The sequence below is a fragment of the Furipterus horrens genome, unplaced genomic scaffold (genome assembly GCF_987537825.1).
Source record: "Furipterus horrens unplaced genomic scaffold, mFurHor1.1.pri manual_scaffold_7, whole genome shotgun sequence".
In the NCBI taxonomy this organism is placed as follows: domain Eukaryota; kingdom Metazoa; phylum Chordata; class Mammalia; order Chiroptera; family Furipteridae; genus Furipterus; species Furipterus horrens.
In genome coordinates, this window is record NW_028327177.1 from 32,268,721 (window position 1) to 32,292,983 (window position 24,263).

General features: G+C 35.5%; 1 protein-coding gene across 1 annotated transcript in view; it reads right to left on the minus strand.

The window, feature by feature from the left end:
- Window positions 1-1,250: 1,250 nt before the first annotated feature.
- TMEM67 (transmembrane protein 67) overlaps window positions 1,251-24,263 on the minus strand; it is a 53,572-nt gene continuing 30,559 nt past the window's right edge. The window contains exons 19-28 of the mRNA XM_090282806.1: window positions 22,621-22,720; window positions 22,387-22,526; window positions 20,873-21,013; window positions 17,784-17,864; window positions 17,210-17,326; window positions 7,284-7,400; window positions 7,074-7,178; window positions 6,405-6,507; window positions 3,112-3,254; window positions 1,251-2,421 (exon numbers count right to left, since the gene is read on the minus strand). Of these exons, the coding sequence (XP_090138932.1) occupies window positions 2,341-2,421; window positions 3,112-3,254; window positions 6,405-6,507; window positions 7,074-7,178; window positions 7,284-7,400; window positions 17,210-17,326; window positions 17,784-17,864; window positions 20,873-21,013; window positions 22,387-22,526; window positions 22,621-22,720 (1,128 nt within the window). The 3' untranslated portion in view covers window positions 1,251-2,340. The remainder of the gene's footprint in view (window positions 2,422-3,111; window positions 3,255-6,404; window positions 6,508-7,073; window positions 7,179-7,283; window positions 7,401-17,209; window positions 17,327-17,783; window positions 17,865-20,872; window positions 21,014-22,386; window positions 22,527-22,620; window positions 22,721-24,263) is intronic.

Here is a 24,263-nt window from a genome sequence, read left to right on the forward strand (position 1 = left end):
TGAGCAAAATAAAAAAGTATTTGGAGGCATAAATTTTAAACTAAGGATTATAAGAATTCCAGTGTTCATACTTTACTATTATAAGTCTACCTAATGAAGTGGTAAGCAAGGGCTATTATTTCCATTGTAGAGGTGCAGAATAAAGCTCAAAGATGCCAAATGATTTCATTCAAGCTTCCAAAGCTAGTAAGTGACCGGGGCCAAATTCTAATTAGAATCCAGGATTCTGTTACTAAATCTGGAGCATTTTCCAGTAAGCCACACTACTTCTATTTATTTTTTTCAGCTTTTGTCAATATTTACAGACAACAAAAAGAATGCGTGTTTCACGTTTATAAGCACTGAGTTAATGTTCATTTTGAATGCTTTTCAACCCAGGTAGCCAAGAGAACCTTCTCAAAAGGCAGTTTGTTAAGACATCAGTAGAAGACAAGTAAGCAAACATAAACACCTCATAACAGAGAGGCTGACTGCAGAATTATTTTAGAGGCTTATGCTTCCAGGGAGGATACAAAGCACACAGCAGCTTGTAAAGAACCTCTAGGTGAATCTAGAGTATGTTCCATTATGAAATGATGAAGAGACTTAATGAATGGTTCTAACTAATCAATAAAATCAGTTATGCAAGATGTCATGTGATCATAAAATTTAAATTACGGCAATGTGAACAAAGGAGTCAACAGCATATGAGCAAATTTTCCTGTATCAAACCAAAATAAAACTAATACTGTAGAAAAATAGTGTAGGATTTTAAAATGTCTTTTCTCTGTTTTAATTTATCAGCAGGTGAGTCAACTGATCCTATTGTTTTTGCAATTTCCACTTAAAAAAAAGTTCACACTAATATGAACTTCTCATATGTGGAATAAGAGCTGAATATCTTTCACATGCTTCTGTGCAGGTGGTATAAAAAAAAAAAAATCCATGCTGGTATATTTATTTATATCTGCAGCTTTTATAAAGGGATTTCTGTAATGTGACCTTTCAGAAACTGGAGTTTCAAATACTTCACTCATTAGCCCTCCCTCTTTCTCCTTAGTAATTCCCAAGATTCAAGGAAATGCGTAAGATTCACCTTTGGCAATGGCTGGGGACATATGCCCCCATATGCTCTATTTATTCCTAAATGCTATTTCATGAAACACACGTTAATCAAACAGGAAATAGAAACACCAAATGTTTTATTCTGTATTTTAAATTCAAAATATAACAGTATTTACATAACATTACATTTAAGTATTTACATAGCATTACCATAGAAGGCATTAAGAAATGGTGGTGTGGTGGTTAATAATCATTACACTTGAAATATTGATATAGAGTGTATTTCAAGTACATATTATACAATAAAAAGGATTATTACAGAGCATGATGAAGAAAAAAATCATATAATAAAAAATTATTACCCACATGGCTCACAATTTGCATTAAGTATATTTTGGGTCTAATATTCTTTCCTTAATTAAAAAAAATATAAGCCTACTGACTTATGAAGCCTAAATGTCCTTTCAATAAATCAGCTTGTCAATATAATAAATTTACAGTTTGTCATTTACAATCTTTAAACTTAACAGAAGACCAACACTTTGATAGTGCTTTTAAAATGTTAAGTAATTTAAAATTCATAAAAAACTATATTGGGGAAATTATCACATTATAGCCTAATAAAGGTAAATGACATTTCATGAAAAGAGTATACTGACCTAATAATACAAGTAAACAAAGGGATGAATATATTCCATGTCTTGAGATGCCCATTAATCCAATAGTGAATTAGTCTATTGCCAAATAGGGTGAGCAATTAAGATGCAGCAAATTGAGTCAGCAATATACAATTTTAAATTTCTAAGTAAACTTTAAATTATTTTTCAATACTTACTTAACCATAAAATATGTAAAGAAGTAAATACTGAACTGAAAACTAGGCTTGAACTTGGAATCAAATAATCTTTTCAATGTGAAAAAATGCAGGGAAATCCCAGTTTAAAAAATAATCTACAGAGACAAATGATGGAGACTGTTTTGATTATCATTAAAAATATTGTTTTGAAAGCAACATTTAGATTTTTTCCCATTGTCAGTGCTGTCTAATTTATGAGGTGGTGAATTAAATACTATACAAAATAAACAGTATTTTCCATTACATCACATTACATACTCACAAAACAAGTAATGTATCCATAAATTATAAAAATAAATCTTTCTGTAAGTTAAAAACAAATAAAAGTAGAATCATTTGTATTACAAGTTTTAAAAAAATATAGCAAACTAACCTGATAATCATGACCTTTTTGGGGGGGCCATGATTATATTGAGTCTTTAAGTTATCTCTTTAATAAATTAAATCAAAAATCTTTGATCCACCAATGTTTTGGATGCCAAATTCTTCTGTCCTACTATATTACGGATAAATCTAAAAATCTGGGAAAAAATTAAAACAATTCAGAATTATAAAAATACATAAAGAAAATTAAATATGCAAATCAATTAAAATATCTAAATGAAACTAGCCCTGAGCTAGATCTCCAGTGTTCGCCTTTTTGTTATGTTTGCATCTGGTGCAGAGGGTAACTGGGACATTAGTTACTGCTCACATCTGGCATCTAGGAGATGAACAATTTAAGTATCTTCCTACTGAATTCCTTTCACATTTGCTTGAGCCATTTATGCCCTCCACAGACCCCAGTATTTCACTGATCCCAGTGGAGAGTGTATTATAGAATGACATTGGCTGGAATGCTATTTCCTTTTTATATAGGGTTAATCATATTCGAAACCTTTACAAGTTCCTGGAGAAAGTCAACATCGTTACTTTGTACTATAAAAATAAATATCAGTCCTGGCTGGTGTGGCTCAGTGGATTGAGCACCGGCCTGAGAATCAAAGAGTCACTGGTTCTATTCCCAGTCAGGGCACAGGCCTGGGTTGCAGCCAGGTCCCCAGTTGGGGGCACGCGAGAGGCAACCACACATTGATGTTTCTCTCCCTCACTTTCTCCCTTCCTTCCCCTCTCTCTAAAAATAAATAAAATCTTTAAAAAAATCACAAAATAAACATCTACTTCCAACACACTTCTTTTAAAAGAAACCCAGAAAATAATTAAAACATTACCTCTTGTTGTAGGTATGTAAGGAAGGCTGCTAAAATAAAATTCTGGCAAGCCAAGTCCACAACACAGAAGAACAGTAGATCATAAATAAGAAGAACGGCTTCATTTCCATAATACAGAACACTGCTGAAAGAATAAACTTCATCTATCAAAAAAACAATTTTTAAGATGTAAATTAGAAATTTTAAAACAGCATAATAGAAACTAGTTACTATTTATAATACTTTATGGCTTATAAAAATAAACAAAGGATATTAAAATTTGGTGATCTAAAAGGTTAATCAAGAAACTCTGCTCATTAAATTCAGTTAAAAAATTTTTTTAATTCTCACCTGAGGACATTTTTTCATTGTTTTTATAGAAAGGAAGGGCGGGAGGGAGGGAGGCGGGGGTGGGGGGGGGGGAGAGAGAGAGAGACAGCCATCAGTTGCCTCTGGTATGTGCCCCAACCAGGGATCGAACCCACAACCTAGGTATGTGCCCTGACCAGAAATTGAACCTGCAACCTTTCGGTGTATGGTGGGGTGATGCTCCAACCAACAGCCATACTGGCCAGGGCTAAAATTCAGTTTTATCTCCGCACCAACTCCGTTGGTAACTGCTAGTAGTGTTAAGTATACTGTCAATACCTTTAAAAGATCAGTTAATAAATATCCTTTTTTGTTTATATAACTAAAAAATAAAGATCTTAGAAAGATTCTCTTAAGAGTTAAAAAAGCAAAACAAAACCAACACAGGCTAGAGTGGTACACAGTGTGCTATGATTTGTCTCAAATAGTCCTCTAAAGTTCTGCTCTGAAACCTGGTCTCACTTTACGAGGAGAGGTTCATCCTTTTTGGGATGTAAACACCCTTTTAGGATTCTGATGGAAGCTACAGACCCTTTCACTAGGAGAAAAACCAAGTACACATATACTCAGGGAGGTCCAGAGAAGCACTGAAACTGCCCATGCCACCCAGTTAGGAGCTCTTTCATACAGGGGACAGCTGGTGTGTGGTAATGTTCTTTTTTGTTCAGGGTGCTAGTTACAGGGATATATTAAGTTTGTGAAAATTCACTTACCTTTATGCGATATCCTTAAAAGATGTGTGTGGGGGGGTGCACGCGTGCGTGCCTGTGCTCTCTTCCTGGGTGATCTTTCATTGCCATTGCTCCAACAATGACCTCATCTGGTGAGACGCCCCTGCTTACTATGTGCCTTCACGTCCTCCTAAGATCCATTCTCTTACATTTAATGCCTTACTGGACATCTCTTCCCAAAATACTTCAGGACACAGCATATTCAAAACTAAATTTAACCTTTCCCTCACAACCTGGTCCTTCATCTGCACACCCTTGTCTTAGTGAAAGGCACTACCAACCACCTAGTCACACAAGCTGGAAATCTGGATAATTTTGGACTCCTCTTTCTCTTCTATCACTTTTTCCCCTGATATCTCTGGCATTAAATATAATCTTACTTTTCTATCCCCATTAATATCGCCTTAGTCCATATTCTCATCATCTCCCAATAAAAATCAAGAAAAAGGTGATGATGGACTAACAGCATCACTTTACTAGGTGTCTTCTCATACCAGGTTATTAATACAAGATACACATGAAAAAACACAGCAACCCTTAAGAGGGTTGTACTTAATTTTACAGAAAGGGCATTAAAGTTCAGAAAGGGTAAACAATTTTCTTAATAGAAGAGCTGGATTTTGAATCTGAAACCAGAAGACTTTGAAAACTACACTGTTATGTTCTTAAGTTAACCTATTCACTACTCCCAGAGTAATCCTTCCAATTTACAGATCAGATCTGTTTAGGACTTTCTGATGACCTCCACGTTCATTAACAGGAGTTTTCAATTGTTTTCATAAAGTATCTCTATCAGAATACAATGTGAAGCACGCACCCCACAATAGGCATATTTTTATTAATTAGTACTGTATACATTATACATTTCTTTTTAATAATCTGTTTAGTTTATTTATTTTTAGAGAGAGGGGAAAGGAGAAAGAGAGGGAGAGAAACATCACTGTGTGATTGCCTCTTACTCGCACCCCCAACTGGGGACCTGAGCTGCAAACTAGTCATGTGCCCTGACTGGGAACTGAACCAGCGACACTTGGCTCGCAGGCCGACGCTCAATCCACTGAGCCACAGCAGCCAGGGTATACATTATACATTTTTAAAAATATAAATTAAAAATGATGGAATTGCAAATATACAAGTAGACATTTTAGTATTTTCTTCTCCTATCTCTGTGGATTAACCTGCACACCTCCTGTGGGACCAAAATTAAAACAAATGTTTTTTGTAAATAACAGCTCTATGGGATAAAGTAAAACTCCTTAGGATATTAGACAGTCTTTGGGGTTGGGTCCCTTCCCTCTTTATCTTCCACGCACTCTCTCTCACTGTGTCCCACCTCATACAAGGCTTCAACCATAAAGTTCCTAAGTGTTTAATGCCCCTTTCCCCTTCTGCACAAAATGTCTTTGTGTCTCTTCCCTTGACCCTCTCATTTGACAATAGCAACTTATTTTTAAGACCCAGTTCAAACTTCATGTTGCTTCTCTGGCTTCACCCCACGTCTGGTTAACTTTTCTACTTTCCTTTGCCTGCACAGACATCTATTCCAGCAGCTTTCCACTCTCCCAGTCACATACCTACCTTCTGTAGTCTGCTAAACAAGCTGCTATGGGGGAGACCACTGGTCTGTGCATTCCAGGACTGGCACATGTGGCACTCAGTGATGCCATGGGTAAGTGATCTCTAGGACACTGGTTGTATCATTTCCATTCTTACTAAGCCACACAAGAGCTTATCAGTCACATTAAAAGTGGCACATACATTAATTACCTTTTTAATGATAAGAAATCACGTATAGTCAAGTCCCATCACATATATCTGTGATTTTTAAGAATTTTGATAAAATGAAAGTTAAATGTTAAAAATCAGTCACAAGTGTTAATTTTCAAGTGTTTCGTAAGTTTGCTACTGAATGAACATTCCAATAAAGTCTGAATTTTATTTGTTTGACTCCCTCTTCTATATGTGCCATTGCTTTTGAATTTCAGTTTTTTTACTTTCTTTTAGAAGAATTATCTTTTATATATTTGTTTCTTGCTACAAGACATAATAAAATGGAACACCACAGAAAACTACTATAATTCCATGAATTCAACTGAGTTCATATGCTTCCTCTTTATGTAAAATTCTAAAATTAAAAGAAAAATTAATAACTACAAGTACTTTTTTTCAAACTCTTAAAATAGTAATCAAGTTCAGCAAAGGCAGTTGAGATACCATTATAAAAGATGCTTTTTTCCATTGGTTCCATGAATTCCATTCCAAGAATTCTTTCAAGAAGCAACTTATCTTTTATAAAGTAGTCCATTTCCTTATGAACCTAATATAAAAAGCCACAGTCATTTCAAAAACAGCAGTGAAATAAATGTTTCCCAATTTTAAAAAAATCAAAATAAAACAAAAAATGAATATTATACAAGAAAATCTGTTCTTCAAAAAGACTGAATTTACTCCACTGGACTTCATAACAAAATTTCTTTTAGGAATATTTTAATTTTTAAATGCCCTTAGTAGTACTTAGTAGTACTCAGACTAGATATACTGATAATTAATTTATAATAAGTTTATCAGGACTATATCCATAGCATAGCATATTTCTATAATAAGTAATACAGTAAGGTTTTGGTAACTGGCTAACAAAATCCCAGTATAGACATATTTTAAGGTAATCACCAATATGCTAATAGTTACATAAAGTTTTATTTTACTTTTGCGTAACCTAAATGTATTCTTAAGCCCCAGTATTAATTTGGATAGCAAGAAAAGGGAGGATGTTTCCTAAGTCCACCATTTTGCTTGACTAAAGAAATAATTAACATTCCCGGCTAACTTAAAAAAAAAACTGCATTTTGATTCTAGCTTGAATATAAGTGCTGATATACATACATGATCGATGAAGGAACCAAGAAATTTATTCATAGTATGATATGCTTTTATACTCTGCTCAAAAGTACTTGCTGATGAACTCAATAGTCTAGCAGGTCCATTTTTCTAATGGGAAAAAGAAACAAGAATAAATGTAAATCTCTTACATTTCTGGTATTTAAACAACATGAAATATTGGCAAAATATATCTTAATTGTATTTTATACAAACCCTTGTTAGTGTCTCATGAATTCTGTCATAGTGCTGTCTCATCTGGCTAGAAATTGCAATCTGAAAAGTCTGACCCTCTGTGTTGGGTACCAAACCTCTCTGGCTACACAGATTTTCCTGAAAAGTTAAAAACATTTGAATTAAGATGAAGATTATGAAAATTTCAACTATTTAAAAAATATTTTTTTCTTTTAGTTGCTATCACATATTACAAAATTCAGAAGCCAACTAAAATTTTACTGAAACCATATTTGAGATAAAGAGATTCTAACATTATTCGAGGCTCCCATTCTCCTCTATGTTTTACTTATTTCTATTTTGCCAAACTCCATTGCAGGTCTCTATTTCACCTCCTTTATTCTGCCCTATTTAAAAAAAAAAAAAATCCATACTAAGTTCATTGTATATTGATATTCTTAGCTTTCTTTAAGATTAACTTTATTGCTCTTTAATGCATGCCAAAAACTCGAATCTTAGAATTACGGTAACTATTTTTATAAATACAAATGGTCCTTTTTTGCTTTCTAAATACTTTTAAAGCACTTTTTAAATTAATTCCAAAATAAGGTAGTGATGCATGACCCAACAGTTAACGTATGGATCAGATATCCATTTCTGGTCTTCGTGACATGATGATTCATGACAACAATAAACATACACAATTTTAAGCTACCCCACCAACTAGCCAATTCCCATCGATGCTTCAAAGTCAGCTCAAGTCCTTTTGCCTCCATTCTCTTGCCTTTACTTGCCTCCTCTGAAGCTTAACATTCTCCTTGTCTAAAACTTAATCTTCAAGCATAATATAACACTTGGTTTTCTACAGACTTAAGGGAACTCTACATGTAGTAAATGTCTCTTTTAAAAAAATATGTTTTTTTTTTCCCTGATCAAACACATGCTACTGAAGAGGATTTATAAAATATGAAGAGGTATAAAAAAGAAAAGAAAAAACACACCTATATTCTCAACACCCAGCGGTGCAGCTATTTTAAAGTATTTCATTTCCAATCCATTGTCTAGATATGTATATAGATGGCATAAAATTGGGATCATACTGACTTCTATTTCATTTAACAATATATCCTGAGCAACTCTCCATGTCATTAAATATTCTATAAAACATGATTTTAAATGTTTACCTAAGTTTTTACTGTACAGGTAAACCAATTTGTTTAAAATTCTCTCATTTTTACATATTTTGCCCTTATAACCATTTGTGATGAAGATCCTGAACCTAAATAGCTATTCACATTGCTAGTTATTTCCTTGAGTTAGATTCATAGAATTAGTGAGTCAAAGATAATTAGCTTTTTAGAAGTTTTTGGTATATATCACCAAATGCTTTACAAGAGGTTAACAAAAATTTATCCTGAGACCAGTAGTTTTATAGGTGCCCATGTCACTAAGTCTGTGATTCTATAAAATAATGGCTTTTTTTTTTTTTTAAAGTTTGCTAATTTGAAGAGGGTAAAAATGTTATTTTTACATTAATTTCTTTGGTTATTTATGAGCTAAATCTTTTTAGAAGTTTAGCAGTCTCTTCTGTTTCTTATTTATGTTTGCTTATAGGTTTGCATGATTTTCAAATCTACCCATGTCTTTTATTTATGATTGTTGGATATGTAAATGTTCCACAGTAATAAAGTAAAATCAATGAATATTCCCCTTTTGATGCTTTCTATTCTTTATACTTATAATGTTAACTTCCAACCTGATATATTCTTTTCTAGTTTTATAGTTTCATAGTTTACATTTCACTTTTCAATCCAGGTGTGACTTCTAGTAGTTAACCAACTGATCCAGTTAAATGTATTAAATAAATCATCTTTGAGAGGTCATTATTATATATTAAATTCTTACAAGTCATAGGTATAATCCCTTTATCAATAAATCCTCTTGTATTTTCCTCTTAGTTATTTATTTACCAATTTTATTTCACCCATTCTTCCAACTTTTTGTTTTAAAGCAAAGCCTGAATACCATGTCTCTTCATTTGGAAATACTTATGTATATATTTCTAAGGAAGTGGTTTTTTAAAATTTCTTTTTCAATTATGGTTTACAGTCAATTTTTTTTGGTATTAGTTTCAAGTGTATCTAATAAAGTCTTTAAAAAAACCAACATCCCATTTTCACACCTAATAAGATTAATCTTCCTTAATATAATTTAATATTTAATCCATTAAATCTTCCAGATTTTTTCCAAAGTCTTTTTTTTAATAGTTGATTTGTTTGAATCAGGAGCCAAAGTCAACACACTGTATTTCATTGTTTTGTTTCCTAAATTTCTCTATCTAACAGTTTTTCTACCACCACCACCACCACCACCACTCCTTTGATTTGTTGGAGACACTGAGTCATTTGTCCTGTGAGACATATTACTTTCTCAATCTGGCTAATCGCTTCCTGTGGTATTATTTAATTTTCCTCTCTATCCCTCTACTTCCTGTAACCTAGTGTTTCAATCTAGAGGCTTGATTATATTCAGGTTCAATTTTCTCAGGCAAGAATATTGCATGGGTGACATTATGTGCTTTCGCACTGTGTCATAACAGGAAGTACATAATGTCAGTTTTCCTAATTTTTACTTGTAGTGAGATTGAGCCAGTGTGTTTACATTATGACAACCTGATTCCTCATCTTATCTTAAAATTCCATCCACTGTCATTTAATTGTTTTAGCATCCACTGATGATTATAGCCTATATGATCAATCCACTAAGCATTACAAATGGTGATTTTTACCTGCAATCAATTGGAATAACCAAGTGAGGCCTAGCTAAACTGAAATATTATAACCAAGGATTTACAGAAAAAGAAGGCACAGAGGTGAGTAAGCAGAGTAGACATGGAAAGGGCTACCACCTGCACCCAGGAGTGTGGGGTCTCAACCCCACGTAGCAATCCCCAACCCAGAGCAATAGACAGGAAGAGGAGCCCACGTAGCATATGGTGGTGAAAATCAGTGGGGACTCGCTAAGGCTGGGAGACCCAGATGCCACATTCTCAGGGACAAGTATTGGGGGTACACGGCTCAGTCCCTGACTGTTGGAAGGCCACTCTGTCATGCTTGGGTCCTGTGGAGGGGTCTACTGGCTGCACCCGGCAGTACCCTCTGAGGCTCTTTTTCTGGGGAGGCGCTTGGAGACTCAGTGACTAAACTTTGTGGTTTTGGAAAGGGGACCGGTCTTCACCTCAAGCAAACAGCCAGAGCACCCCCCAACCACCTGTTGAATCAGTTGGCCAGCCCCGTACTGCTGAGTTTAGCTGCAGAGAGGGACCAGACTGCTGTGCAGAACTGGGACTTTTGAAGTAATGAGATGTGTGGCTTCATCGTGGGGAGTATGGCTCCTATTGTCCTGGTGAGTTCAGCCTGCGCTAACCTGTGAAGGGGAAGAAGTATCTGCCGCACCCCACCCCTGCCTATATATTTGTGGGCACTACCCGCAGTCAGAGTCTGTTTGGATCTGCCCTGCCAAGTCCCAGATATCCCACCAGCTGAGCTCAGTTCTGCAAGGGAAAAAGGGAGAGTGGTTCAGAGCTGGGATGTTCAGAGAGAGTCCCTTAGAGGCTGTTGTCTGGGACTGGGATGAAGTGCTTACCCCCTCCTGTCGGGTGGGCTGGCACCACTCCCAACTGGAGACTTTTGATCTGTCCTCCTGAGCCCAGTGGCTTAGTTTTGGCAGAGTTGCTCCTCCAGAGGGGATGCTGGCTGCACCCAACCTGACCTTGTGGCGTACCCCCCCTGGGGGAACCAGAGCTGGAGACTCTGGTGAAGACTGAGAGGTTTGGCTCTGGAGCATGGGCTGCTTTCCCCTCATCAAGTGCCTGACTACATGACCCCCACATGGAAGATCCACTAGCCCCATCCTCCCGACCTCAGCTGCCCCAAACTACTGAGCTCGCAACCAGTAGAAGAGTCTGTGGGTTGTGGCCAGTCTGTGCTCACTCTACAGTCTTTCTTTGGAAGGCTCTGGAGAAAGACAAGGCATCCTCAGGGGGAGGTGGAGTGGCAGACCTCAGAGAGCCTCAGTCTTTTTACAGATCTACCCCCAGCTCTAAGCTGGAGGAAGCCCACCCTTATACAGAGATTGGCCCCTCCCACACACACCCAGGCCAAGCAGATGCAGCCACAAAGAGTGAACATCATGATAGCTCGAGAGAGAAAATCTCAGACTGGTTACACACAATGTCTGATATTGATCTGTACCTGAACACCACCCAGTTGGTGCTGGACCCAGAACCAACACAACCAGTGGTGGACTTCAGACCACACCAGAGCCTGACTCAACTAGCCACACAAGCAACACACCAAAAGGAAGATTCTGGCAGGCACCAGACCCTGCTGCGAACAACTCTGCCTTCAGGAGCAGTCCCTGCACAGTGTCTCATACATGGTGACTGAGCTTTACCCTTATAGTCAGCCAGCCTGAAGGGTTAACTCCACCCACAAAAGGGACAACAGCATTTAAGACTCATCTGTTAACAGGAGGGTGCACATAACCCACAAGAAACATTTCTGGAGCTTGGAGCTCAGGTGATGTAGAAGATTGTTCCACTGAGCCCAACGAGACACTTTCATAATAAAACCATCATAACAAGTTTGGGAGTCACAGCAGATCTACCTAACACACAAAGACAAAATGGGGAGACAAAGAAGTATGCCCCAAATTAAAGAACAAGAAAAATCCCCAGAAAAGGAATGAAATGAAATGGAAGAAACCAAAATACCAAGTGCAGAATTTCAAACAATGGTTATAAGAATGCTCAAGGACGTCAGGGAAAGAATGGGTGATCTGTCAGAACTTAAACAAAGAGATAGTAAGCATTCAAAAAGGACATAGAAACCATAAAAGACAACCAGTCTGAAATGAAGAATAGACTAGGAGGAATCAATGGCAGATTAAATGAAGCAGAGGATCAAATCAGCAATTTAGAGGATAAGAGAACAGTAAGCAAAAAAAAAAAAAAAAAAAGAGAACAGTAAGCACCCAAGCAGAGTATCAAAAAGAAAAGATAATTTTTTAAAAAATGAGGAAAACTCTAAGAGACCTCTGGGATAACATGCAACAACATCTGCATCATATGGGAACCAGAAGAAGAAAGTGAACAAGGGATGGAGAATCTGTTTGAAGAAATAATGGCTGAGAACTTCCCTAACTGATGAAAGAAAAAATCATACAAGTTCTGGAACACAGAGAGTCTCAATGAAGATAAACCCAAAGAGGTCTACACAAAGACATCATAATTAAAATGGCAAAGGGTAAAGTCAAAAAAGAGAGGATCTGAAAAGCACCAAGACAAAAAAAAACAATTAGTTACTGACAAAGGAGCTCCCGTAAGGCTGTCAGATGATTTCTCAACAGAAACACTTCGGGCCAGAAGGAATTAGCATGAAATATTAAAAGTCATGAAAAGAAAGGACCTACAACCAGTACTCTTCTACCCACCAAGGCTATCAGTTAAAACTGAAAGCAAACTAAAGAGCTTCCCAGACAAAAAAAGGCTAAAGGAATTCATTACCACCAAACCGAAATTGCAAAAAATGTCAAAGGGCCTGCTTTAAGAAGAAAGAAAAAAGAAATTGAGAGATAAACATAGGTATAATGAATAAAATGGTAATAAATAAATACCTATCAGTAATAAGCTTAAGTGTAAATGAATTAAATGCTCCAATCAAAACACATAGGGTAGCTGAATGGATAAGAAAATATGACCCATGTATATGCTGTCTACAAGAGACCCACCCAGAACAAAAGATACACATAAACTGAAAGTGAAGAGGAAGAAAATATTCCATACAAATGGAAATGAAAAAAATATGGGGTAGCAATACTTACAAAATAGACTTTAAAACAAAGGCCATAACAAGAGACAAAGAAAATCACTACATAATGTTAAAGGTATCAATCCAACAAGAGGATATAACCCTTGTAAACACACCCAACATAGGAGCACCTAAATATAAAAAGAAAACCTTGATGGACATTAATGTGAAGATTGACAGTGATACAATCATAGTAGGGTTCTTGAACACCAAACTGTCATTAATAGATAGATATTCCAGACAAAAAATCAGCAAGGCAACAGTGACCTTGAACAACACACTGGACTGGATGGAATTAATTGATATTTACAGAACATTTCATTCCAAAGCAGGAGAATATGCATTCTTCTCAAGTGCACATGAAAAATTCTCAAAGACAAACCACATGTTAGGATACAAAAGAAGTCTTGATGAATTCAAGAAGACTGAAATCATATCAAGCATCTTTTCTGACACAATGATATAAAACTAGAAATCAACTACAATAAAAAAAGAAAAGAAAAACATTCAAACACATGAAAGTTAAATAGCGTTTTATTAAACAATAAATGGGTTAACAATGAGATCGAAAAAGAAATAAAATATTACCTAGAAACAAATGAAACTGAACACACAACAACCCCAAAGCTATGGGACACATCTAAAGCAGTCCTGAGAAGGAAGTTCACAGCATTACAGGCCTACCTCAAGGGGCAAGAAAAGTCTCAAATAACCAATCTAACCCTACACCTAAAAGAACCAAAAAAAAAAACAACAAAAAAAAAAAAAACAATAAACAAATTCCACAGTAAGAAGAAGGAAGAAAATCAGAGGGGGAATAAATGACACATAGACTAAAAAAACAATACAAAAGCTCAGTGAAACCACGATGGTTCTTTGAAAAGATAAATAAGATTGATGAACCTTGAACCAGACTCATCAAGACAAAGAGAGGACCCAAATAAATAAAATTAGTAATAAAAAAGAAGTAATAATGAGCATCACAGAACTACAAAGGATTGTTAAGAAAATATTATGAACAACTCTATGCCAAAAAGTTGCATAACCTGAGCAAAATGGATAAATTCCTAGAAACATACAATCTTCCAAAACTGAATCAGGAAGATCAGAAAACTTGAATAGTCTGATTACAACTAATGAAAGTGAAGCAACAATTAAAAAAACAAACAAACAAAAAACTCCCAGCAAACAAGTCCTGGACCAGATGACTTCACTGGATAATCATACCAAACATACAAAGAAGAACTAACATCTATCCTCCTCATACTATTCTAAAAAATTCAAGAGGAGAGAAGACTTCCAAGCTCTTTTTATGAGGTCAGCATTATCTTAATTCCAAAACAAGATAAAGCTACTACACAGAAAAACTATAGGCCAATATCCCTGATGAACATAGATGCCAAAATCCTCAACAAAGATATTAGAAAACTGAATCCAGCAATATATAAAAAGATCATACACCATGACCAAGTGGGATTTATTCCAGGATGCAAGTTTGGTAAAATATTTATAAATCAATAAATGTGATCTATCAAAATGAAGGATAAAAATCACATGATCATATCAATAGATGCAAAAAAGCATTTGACAAAATCCGTTACCCATATCTGATAAAAACTCTCAGCAAAGTGGGAATAGAGGGAACATACCTCAGCATATAAGGCCATATACGACAAACCTACAGCCAACACAGACTCAATGGGCAAAAACTAAAGAATGTTTCCCTTAAGATCGTGAACAAGACAGGAATGTTCACTTTCATCACTCTTATTCAATGTAGTAATGGAAGTCCTAGCCACAGCAATCAGACAAGAAGAAGAAATAAAAGGCATCCAAATTAGAAGTAAAACTGTTATTATTCACAGATGACAAGATAATATACATAGAAAACCCTAAAGGCTCCACCAAGGAACTACTAGATCTAATACATGAATTCAGCAAAGTAGCAGGATACAAAAATTAATACTCAGAAATTGGTGGCATTTTTATACACCAATAATAAACTATCAGAAGGGGAAATTAAGAAAAACAATCCCACTTGCTATTGCAACAACAAAAATGTACCTTGGAATAAATTTAACCAAGAAGATAAAAGACCTATACTCAGAAAACTATAGGTCACTGAAGAAAGAAATTGAGGAAGATACAAATAAGTGGAAGCATATACTGTGTTAATGGATTGGAAGAATTAAGATCATTAAAATGTCTATACTACCCAAAGTAATCCATAGATTCAACACAATTCCTATTAAAATACCAATGGCATATTTCACAGATCTAGAACAAATATTCTAAAAATTTATATGGAACAGAAGAAGACCCCAAATAGCCTCAGCAATCTTGAGAAAGATCAAAGTTGGAGGTATCACAACATCTGATATCACGCTATACTACAAGGTCATTGTAATCAAAAGAGCCTGGTACTGGCATAAGAGCAGGCATTATATGGAACAGAATAGAGCCCAGAAATATAAACCCATATCTCTAAGGTCATTTAATATTTGACAAAGAAGGCAAGAGAATACAATGGGGTAAAGACAGTCTCTTCAATAAATGGTGTTGGGAAAATTGAACAGGTACATTAAAAAAAAAACTAGACCACCACACATAAGAATAAACTCAAAATGGATAAAAGACTTAAATGTTAAGTCATGAAACCATAAAAATTCTAAAGAAAAGAACATAGGCAGTAAAATCTCAACTATCTCCCATAGCAGTATTTCGCTGTTCTATCTACTTGGGCAAGAGAAACGAAGAAAAAAATAAATAAATAAGACTACATCAAACTAAAAAACTTTTGCACAGCAACAGAAACCATCAACAAAATGAAAAGGGGACCCAGTGAATGGGAGAACATGTTTGCCAATAATACACCTGATAAAAGGGTAATTTCCAAAATATATAAATATTTTACACAACTCAACACCACCAGTAAGACAAACAATTCAATTAGAAAATGGGCAAAGGACCTGAATAGACAATTCTCCAAAGAGGACATACAGATGGCCAACAGACATATGAAAAGATGCTCAATGTCACTAATCATCAGAGAAATGTAGATTAAAACCACAATGAGGTGTCATCTCACACTTGTCAGAATGGCTATCATCAATAAATCAGCAAACAAGTGCTGGTGAGGATTTGGAAAAAAAGGAATGCTTGTACACTGTTGGTGGGAATGCAAATTGGTGCAGCCACTGTGGAAAACAGTATGGAGTTGACTAAAAAAATTAAAAATGGAACTGTCTTTTGACCCAGTGATCCCACTTCTGGGAATATATCCCAAGAAACCCAAAACACTAATTTAAAAGAATATATTCACCCCTATGTTCACAACAGTGTTACAAACAGCCAAGATTTGGGAGCAGCCCAAGTGCCCATCAGTAGATGAGTAGATAAAATGTATGGTACATTTACACAATGGAATACAGTATGGCCATGAAAAAAAAAAAAGGAATTCTTAACTTTTACGACAGCATAGATGGATTTTGAGATTATTATGCTAGGTGAAATAAGCCAGTCAAAGAAAGACAAATACCATGTGATCTCACTTATATGTGGAATATAATGAACAAAATAGAAACAGAGGCATGGTTACACGGAACAGAGTGACGGCTATCACAGGGGAAGGTGACAGGGGGACTAGATGAAAGAAAGTGAAGGGATTAGCCAAAAGACATATATATATAACACAGAAACATGGACTACAGTGTGGTGAGGGCCAGAAGGAAGGAGGGTAGGGGCTAGGTGGAGGTGGGCAAAGGAGGCAAAAACGGGGACAGACAGAGACTTTGCTTGGGGCAACGGGCACGCGATGCAGTGTGCAGATGATATTTTATTGCATTGTACACTTGAAACCTTTATAGTTTTCAATAAATTCAACTAAAAAAACCCAAAACTCTCCCAATATTCATATACTAGAGAATCCCAATTACGACAATATATTTCTGTGGCTGTTACACCAAACACCATTACTATTTTAAAAATAAAATATGTACATCTAATTATGTAAATAAAAATACTATTACAAATCCTGGATTAAGAAAAGAGAACCTAACTTTCAACTTAGAAACAAAAACATGTAAAATACATGCATACCGCTTCTCTTTTAAGATTCATATTCATTTCTTCCATGTTAGTATCTGCATGCCCATGTACTGATCTACCATGAATGTAATATCCAAAACACCTGTGGGATAACAGAAACACTGATATCTATAAAAAGAGAAGAATAGGAGCAATTAGCAGCTCATCTGCAAAACAGTAAAAATTAACTTTTTCTTAAAATTGCTTCCTTTCAAAATAATGAGGGTTGAATTCTTGGAAGGTAATAAAGGATAATGAGGTTATTTTTTAAAAAGTAGATGGAAACGATATCAAAGATATTTTCCAAGAAAGGAAGAAATAGGATTTATATATGATAACTTTTCCCAGCTGAGTGAACTACTTTGTTGCATAAGGAATTCATAATTAAGAAACTGCAAATAAAGAAAAAACCTAAGACAGTATATTAACTTGTAGCTCATTATAACTATTTCTGGAATTAACAACCAGTGGAAATTAGACTAAAAATCCAATTATACCAAATCACTTTTAAAGCCTTTCTTAATGTACTCATGACCTTTAAAAAGGGAAAAATAACATTTACAAGATAAAGTCAGAAAGTACTTACATTGCTCATACAGCATAAATCAACAAACTGTCGAATTTTATCTTCTATAAATCTCTCATAAAAGACAGCAAAGAACACGATCTGAAACATTAAGCCAAGTTCATGCTTATTAGCTTTTTGGATTTAATTTTCTTTTATAGCCACAGTGTAGCATCTTAAGAATACATAAGTTCCAACCAAGAACACAGTGGCCTAAAAGGATTCCTATGAGATAAAATTCTACTTAACATTTCTGATTCTTCTGTCAAAGGAAGGAGATTTTGGAACTGTGTTAAGATTCACTGATTGAGTGTATTTTGAATATTAAAAACTTTTCCTGTGTCATTAAAACAAGATAGGACAAATATGAGGGAAGAAAGAATGGTGCTCTTAAAATTTAGGATAAACCATTGTTTTAATGCCCAGATTTATGTCTTGTTCTGTAATTCTGCCCAATCCTAAATTCCAAAAGCCATTAGAAAAGTTGCAAAAAAAATTAAAATGGAACTGCCTTTTGAATCAGTGATTCCACTGCTAGGATTATACCCGAAAAATCCTGAAACTCCAATTCAAAAGAACTTATGCACCCGTATGTTCATAGCAGTGCTGTTTACAATAGCTCAGTGCTGGAAACAGCCTACGTGCCCATCTGTAGATGAGTGGATTAAAAAAATGTGGTACATTTACACAATGGAATACTATGCAGCAGAAAGAAAGAAGGAACTCCTGCCATTTGCAACAACATGGATGGAACTAGAGAGAATAATGCTTAGTGAAATAAGCCAGGCAAAGAAAGAAAAATACCATATGATATCACCTAATACAGGAAACTGAGGAACAATACAAACAAACGAACTAAATTGAACAAGGCACAGAATAATAGTTTTCAGGGGGGAGTGGGGAGGGAGAGAAGGGGGATAAGTAGGGGAAGGGTTTAGTCAAAGAACATGTATAAATGACTCATGGACATGGACAACAGTGGGGGAGCAATGGGGGGAGAAAATGGGACAACTGTAATTGAAAAAAAAAAAAAAAAGAAAGAAATGGGAAAAAAACACTAATATCAAAATAAATCTTATCAATTGGAAAAAAAAGTTGCTGTTTGCAAATTAATCTTCTCTGACAGAGTAGCACATAAAAAGCATATATCAAGTATTCTATTTCGATTACATATAATGATTTAAATATTCAAATGAAATAGTTTCAATATACAAAGGGAAGTTTTATAAATCAGAGAAGTTTACATTGTAGTCCTTCTTAAATGTCCTTCAAAGAAAGACAACATTACCTAACCACCCAATTTAAGGCTGTTCCTGCTGTCCCTGCCCTCCCCCATTCCTAACTTCCACTCCCTCATCTTCATTTATTTGCTATCTCATCTCCCTGCTGATGCCTCTCATAGCACTCATCACAATTTGTAACTTGTTCCTGTTACAGCATATCCTTGAGCTCAGCACAGTAGCTAATACATAAGATGTACCCAGATATGTAAATGAATAAATAAAATGAAATAGCAGCTGATTACTGAAAACATTGTCTTAAATATTCTATGTACATATTTTTTAAACCTCTTTAAAGGCCATGAAAAACAGCAACATTCAACGTTTAAAAATTAAAGAATACCAGTTGCTTATATAAAAGTTAAAGAAGCTTTTAATCAAATAAAAAGGCTCTTTCCACTGGAAGCAAATTAGAGTTAAGTGTGTTAGTTGCTGCTGCTTCCTTTTCCTCCTTTCATACTTTTTTTTAAATTTTAAGCTTTAAAAAGAGAAGCATAGAAAAAATCCTCTGCTAGAGCCATGGGATCCCAGGCTGAGATTTACTGTTTTTAGTTTCAGCTATTTTAATAATTATTACAAAGAAAATTTCATAAGGAGTACTGGCAATCTGAGTGAGAAATAAATGTTAATAATAAGTTATATTTCAAAGACAAATACTAAAGGTAAATAAACCATCCTGTAGTTGTATACAAACTAAACAAGGAGTCCATCATATGACTAGAAAACTGCAGACTTTGAAAGATGTCAGAGCCCCACTATTGATAAGAAAGTGATCTCTGAAATCGGATGACCTGGGTTCCCACCTGGGTTCCAACCACGGTTCCGCCAACCTCTAAACTGTATCCCTTTAGGCAACTATTTAACCTTTTTGTGCCTCAGGGTCCTCACCAGCAAAATGAGGCTACTAATAAAACCTATTACTGAAGGCTACTATAAAGATTAGGAAAGCTAAAGAACATGTATATGAAATGGAGTTGCCAAAGAATTTATATGCATGACCCATGGATATTGAACAAAAGAGGGGGGATTGCTGGAGAGAGTGGGGGGTGCTGGGTGGAGGGAGAAAAGGGGAAAAATTTGGGACAACTGTCGTCGTCGGCAGCCGTCCGTCTCGAGAGACGATGGTGTAGCTTCTTAAGAGTCTATCTGCACTGCCGAGAATGGCTGTGCAGTCCGACTCGGGAGTGACATGGTATCTGTCTCCTCCCGTGTTGAATCGACATCTTGTGATGACGCTGAAGCTACAGAGCCTGGGCAGGGTGATATGGAGGGTCTGCTGTTGCCCATGCAGCAGACCCCCCCTCTCTTCGCAGCTGAAGGATCCAAGGGAAAGACGGAGTCGATACAGCTTGGCTTCAGGTGCGCCGCAGGAGTTGCCGGTGTTGACTACAACGTCAAACCGCCTTAGGGACTCCGGCTCCGGATTTTCTGTCGGGGTTTACTCCCTTAGCCTTTCCCCTGAAGAGGTATGCCGCAAGGCAGCGGAGGTTTTTTGGAGTCAGAGTTTTCCTTCTCTGATGTGCCCTGACTGGAAGATCGAACCAGCGACACTTAGCTCGCAGGCCGACGCTCAATCCACTGAGCTAAACCAGCTAGGGCAAAGGGACAACTGTAATAGCATAATAAATAAATAAAGGAAAAATATTAAGGAAGTTAATATGTACAATGCAATTAATTAACACAGTGCCTGGATTATAGCATCGTGTAAGAATTAGCTATTATTATTGTTGTTCTTATTGACAGAAATCAGATTTTGGTCAATGTTCGAGGATAATTAGTATATAAACAATTATATAGAGGCAATGTTGCTTACAAGTATAATCTCGTTACCTGTATTATTCCAATCACAAGCCAAAGAGCACTAGACACTGCATATCTCAAAATGCGGCTATAAGGAGCTATGTAGCTAAGTGGGTTTCTGGAAAGACTAGAGGATGGATCCATTAATGCTAAGTTCTTGAATCCCACAACCTAGAATTAAAAGGAAAAATAGTAATTTAAACAGACATGAAGAAACTTCTCTAGTTTGAAAATAAGATATTCCTCCCTACTCCTTACCTTAAAAAATGAAAATATTAAATTTCATATAAGTAGAAAATCTAGGTAGAACAATTATCCAGTATTTTTAATTACAAAACACTTAATACAAAATATTTAGTTAGTTCATTTGGTATTCTCTTTAATATGATTATGGGCCAAATATAACCTTATTATCATATGCACTGACAAAACTCAAAAATTTCTGTCAAAGAGTAAAACTTTCTTCAGTAGACTACCAATGAAAAACCAACATTTCATGAGACTTTAACATATGCTAGGCACTATGCAAAATAGTTTTTATGATAAAGAAATCTACATGACTTTATTGAATCCAATGTTTTCCAAACTTACCTGAATATAAACTTTTCTCATGTAATGCCTTTTAAAGCTTTAAAAAAACAATACTATAAATAAAATTTTGAGACAGTGTTCATATGTCCTAGAGACACACATATATATATCCTTGCTTTGAAAAAGGAAGGAGGAAAACAAGGCAAAAGGAATGACGGCAGACAGATAGACATGAGTTAATAATTCCTGAGAAAATCTATTATCCACGTAGACAGTTTCCATTATTTCAGTTCCATATACAGTCTTGAATACTTCCTTTAATAATTCTAACCAGATCCATGACATAACTATAAAGGTCATTTACTCATTCATTGTGTCTTGTTCAGCTCTTTACAACACAGTTCATAGTAGAAGCTCAATATAACTTGTTGGAAAACTTCAAACTTCCAATATAGGAGTAAAAATATGAATCACAGAGCTAGGAGGCTTTTTCATAATACAGATACCTGGGCTCACCTAAGAGCTACTGAATCAAATATAATCTCTAGGGGGTGAGGCGAGACATAGGTATTTTGCAAAAGCTTTCCCAGGGACTTTCACTACAAGCCAATGGTTTAGAAGCCACTTCTTACCTAGAGTAAAAAAATTCAAAGAGACAGGAAACAGAGTGGTGGTTTTCAGGGACTGGAGAGAAGGGAGAGTGGTGATTGTTTAAATGAGTACAGAATTTTAGTTTTGCAAGATGAAAAGAGTTCTAGAAATATTTTGCACAGCAATGTGAATTTATGTTTAATTATTGAACAGTATACTTAAAAATGGTTAAGATGGTAAATTTCATGTTATATGTATTTTACCATGACTTTTCAAAAGTCACTCCTTTTTTTAATGGCTTGAACAATATTTCAAACTTTAGAAAGGTCTTCTGCTGACATGAAAACTTAGCTGGAATTAAATTCAATTAACATTTATGAGGTACTCTGAAGTTACATAAAATTATGTCAAATAGTTTATACCTCCAAAAAGAAGAGGACGGTAAGCACTTGGAAGAGTGGATTAATTTTTCTCACAGTCTGAATTTCATTCCATTCATTTGCTACAAAATATGTTCTCCATATGCTTACAGGAACCGTAGCACTCCGTACACCACCTTCGCCTGGTCAGGGAGATAAAATGAATAAAAGGGTTTCATCTTCTTTGCTCTGCAAGAGTAGCAAAAGAATTTTGATACAAATAGTTATTTCAGTTACCTTCAACAGCTTTAAGAATCTTTCCTTTAGGTCGCTCCCAATCCATAAAGAATATATCAATGGTAATCTGGGATATGAGCTTATGCAAGAATTGCAGAGCCTGAGAATGACAAACAAAATACCTAAAAGCATTCATTTTAAACCTGCTTAAGAAACCAATACTGCTGTGGCTGGTGTGGCTCAGTGGACTGAGCACCAGCCTGTGAACAAAAGGTCACTGGTTCGATTCCCAGTCAGTGCACATGCCTGGGTTTTCTGCTAGGTTCCCAGTTGGGGGTGCACAACAGGCAACCACACAGTGATGTTTCTCTCCCTCTCCTTCTCCATCCCTTCTTTTCCCTCTAAAAATAAATAAATAAAATCTTAAAAAAAAGAAACCAATACTAATTATTTAAAAACAAATACACTGCAATAAGAATATATAATTTTCACAAGTGACAAAGTTATACCATTAGAAATAATTAGAAGCTTATCAAATAACATGGAAACACCAAATTCACAGAATTTTTATACACATAACGTTTTGCCTTCCCTTCTTCCATCTTTCATTGCAATAAGGATATGAAAAAAGAAGATATACTGCCTCCTCCTAATTCAGGGACCTTGCATAATCTACTCTCTTTCCAAAGGTTTCCAAAAATATACTTTGTTGCTCTGGCTGGTGTGGTTCAGTGGATTGAGTGCCAGCCTGTGAACCAAATGGTCGCTGGTTCAATTCCAAGTCAGGGCACATGCCTGGGTTGCAGCCAGGTCCCTGGTTGGGGGCACATGAGGCAACCACACACTGATGTTTGTTTCCCTTTCTCTCTCTCTCCCTTCCCCCTCTCTAAAAATAAATAAATAAAATCTTTAAAAAAAAAATGTATACACACACACACACACACACACTTTGTCTTCTAGATCATCTGACTTCTTTATAAGTAAAGATATTTTCCACTGTAATTCGCTTGTTCTAAATTTTAAGATGCTCTCACAATCTTTTTTCTTTACTTCTGGTATTGAAATTTCTGACTTAAAAAAAATATGTTGTTGAAACACACACTTTTCATTTACAGAAGTAATATGTTTAAACTGAGGCATCTTCCTAGTAGAAGCATTATTAATTAAAGGATAAAAAATTAAGTATGGGATGATTCTTCTCTTCAAGGAGCTCACAGATCAGTGGGAAATGCAGTTAATAATCACAATACAAGGATGAGATCTACCACAGTGGCGTGTAAAGAGCTTTACATACATTGACAAACAATGAAGTAAGAGGAGGAAAGAAGTACGGAGATAGAGAAAACAAATTCTAAGATTTCAGTACCTTTTACTCTCAATTAACAGAAACAAAATTCATGCCTGAAAGCATTTTGTCCCGTTGTGAATGCATCACCAGACTTTAAATAAGGAAGTCATATAATGAAATATTATTTTTATCAAATTAGCTTTAACTCATGTTAATTCAAACATATTTATGGCTCCTTAGGAAAAATTATTTAAGCCAGATTTTCAGAATAAACTATTATACATAAGAGTAGACTCCCTTCGTAAAATAGAGTAATTCATGTTTTCTTTCAGAATCAAACTAAATTCTACACCAAAGATTTTTAAAATTATATTTTACTGATTATGCTATTACAGTTGTCCCACTTTTCTCCCCT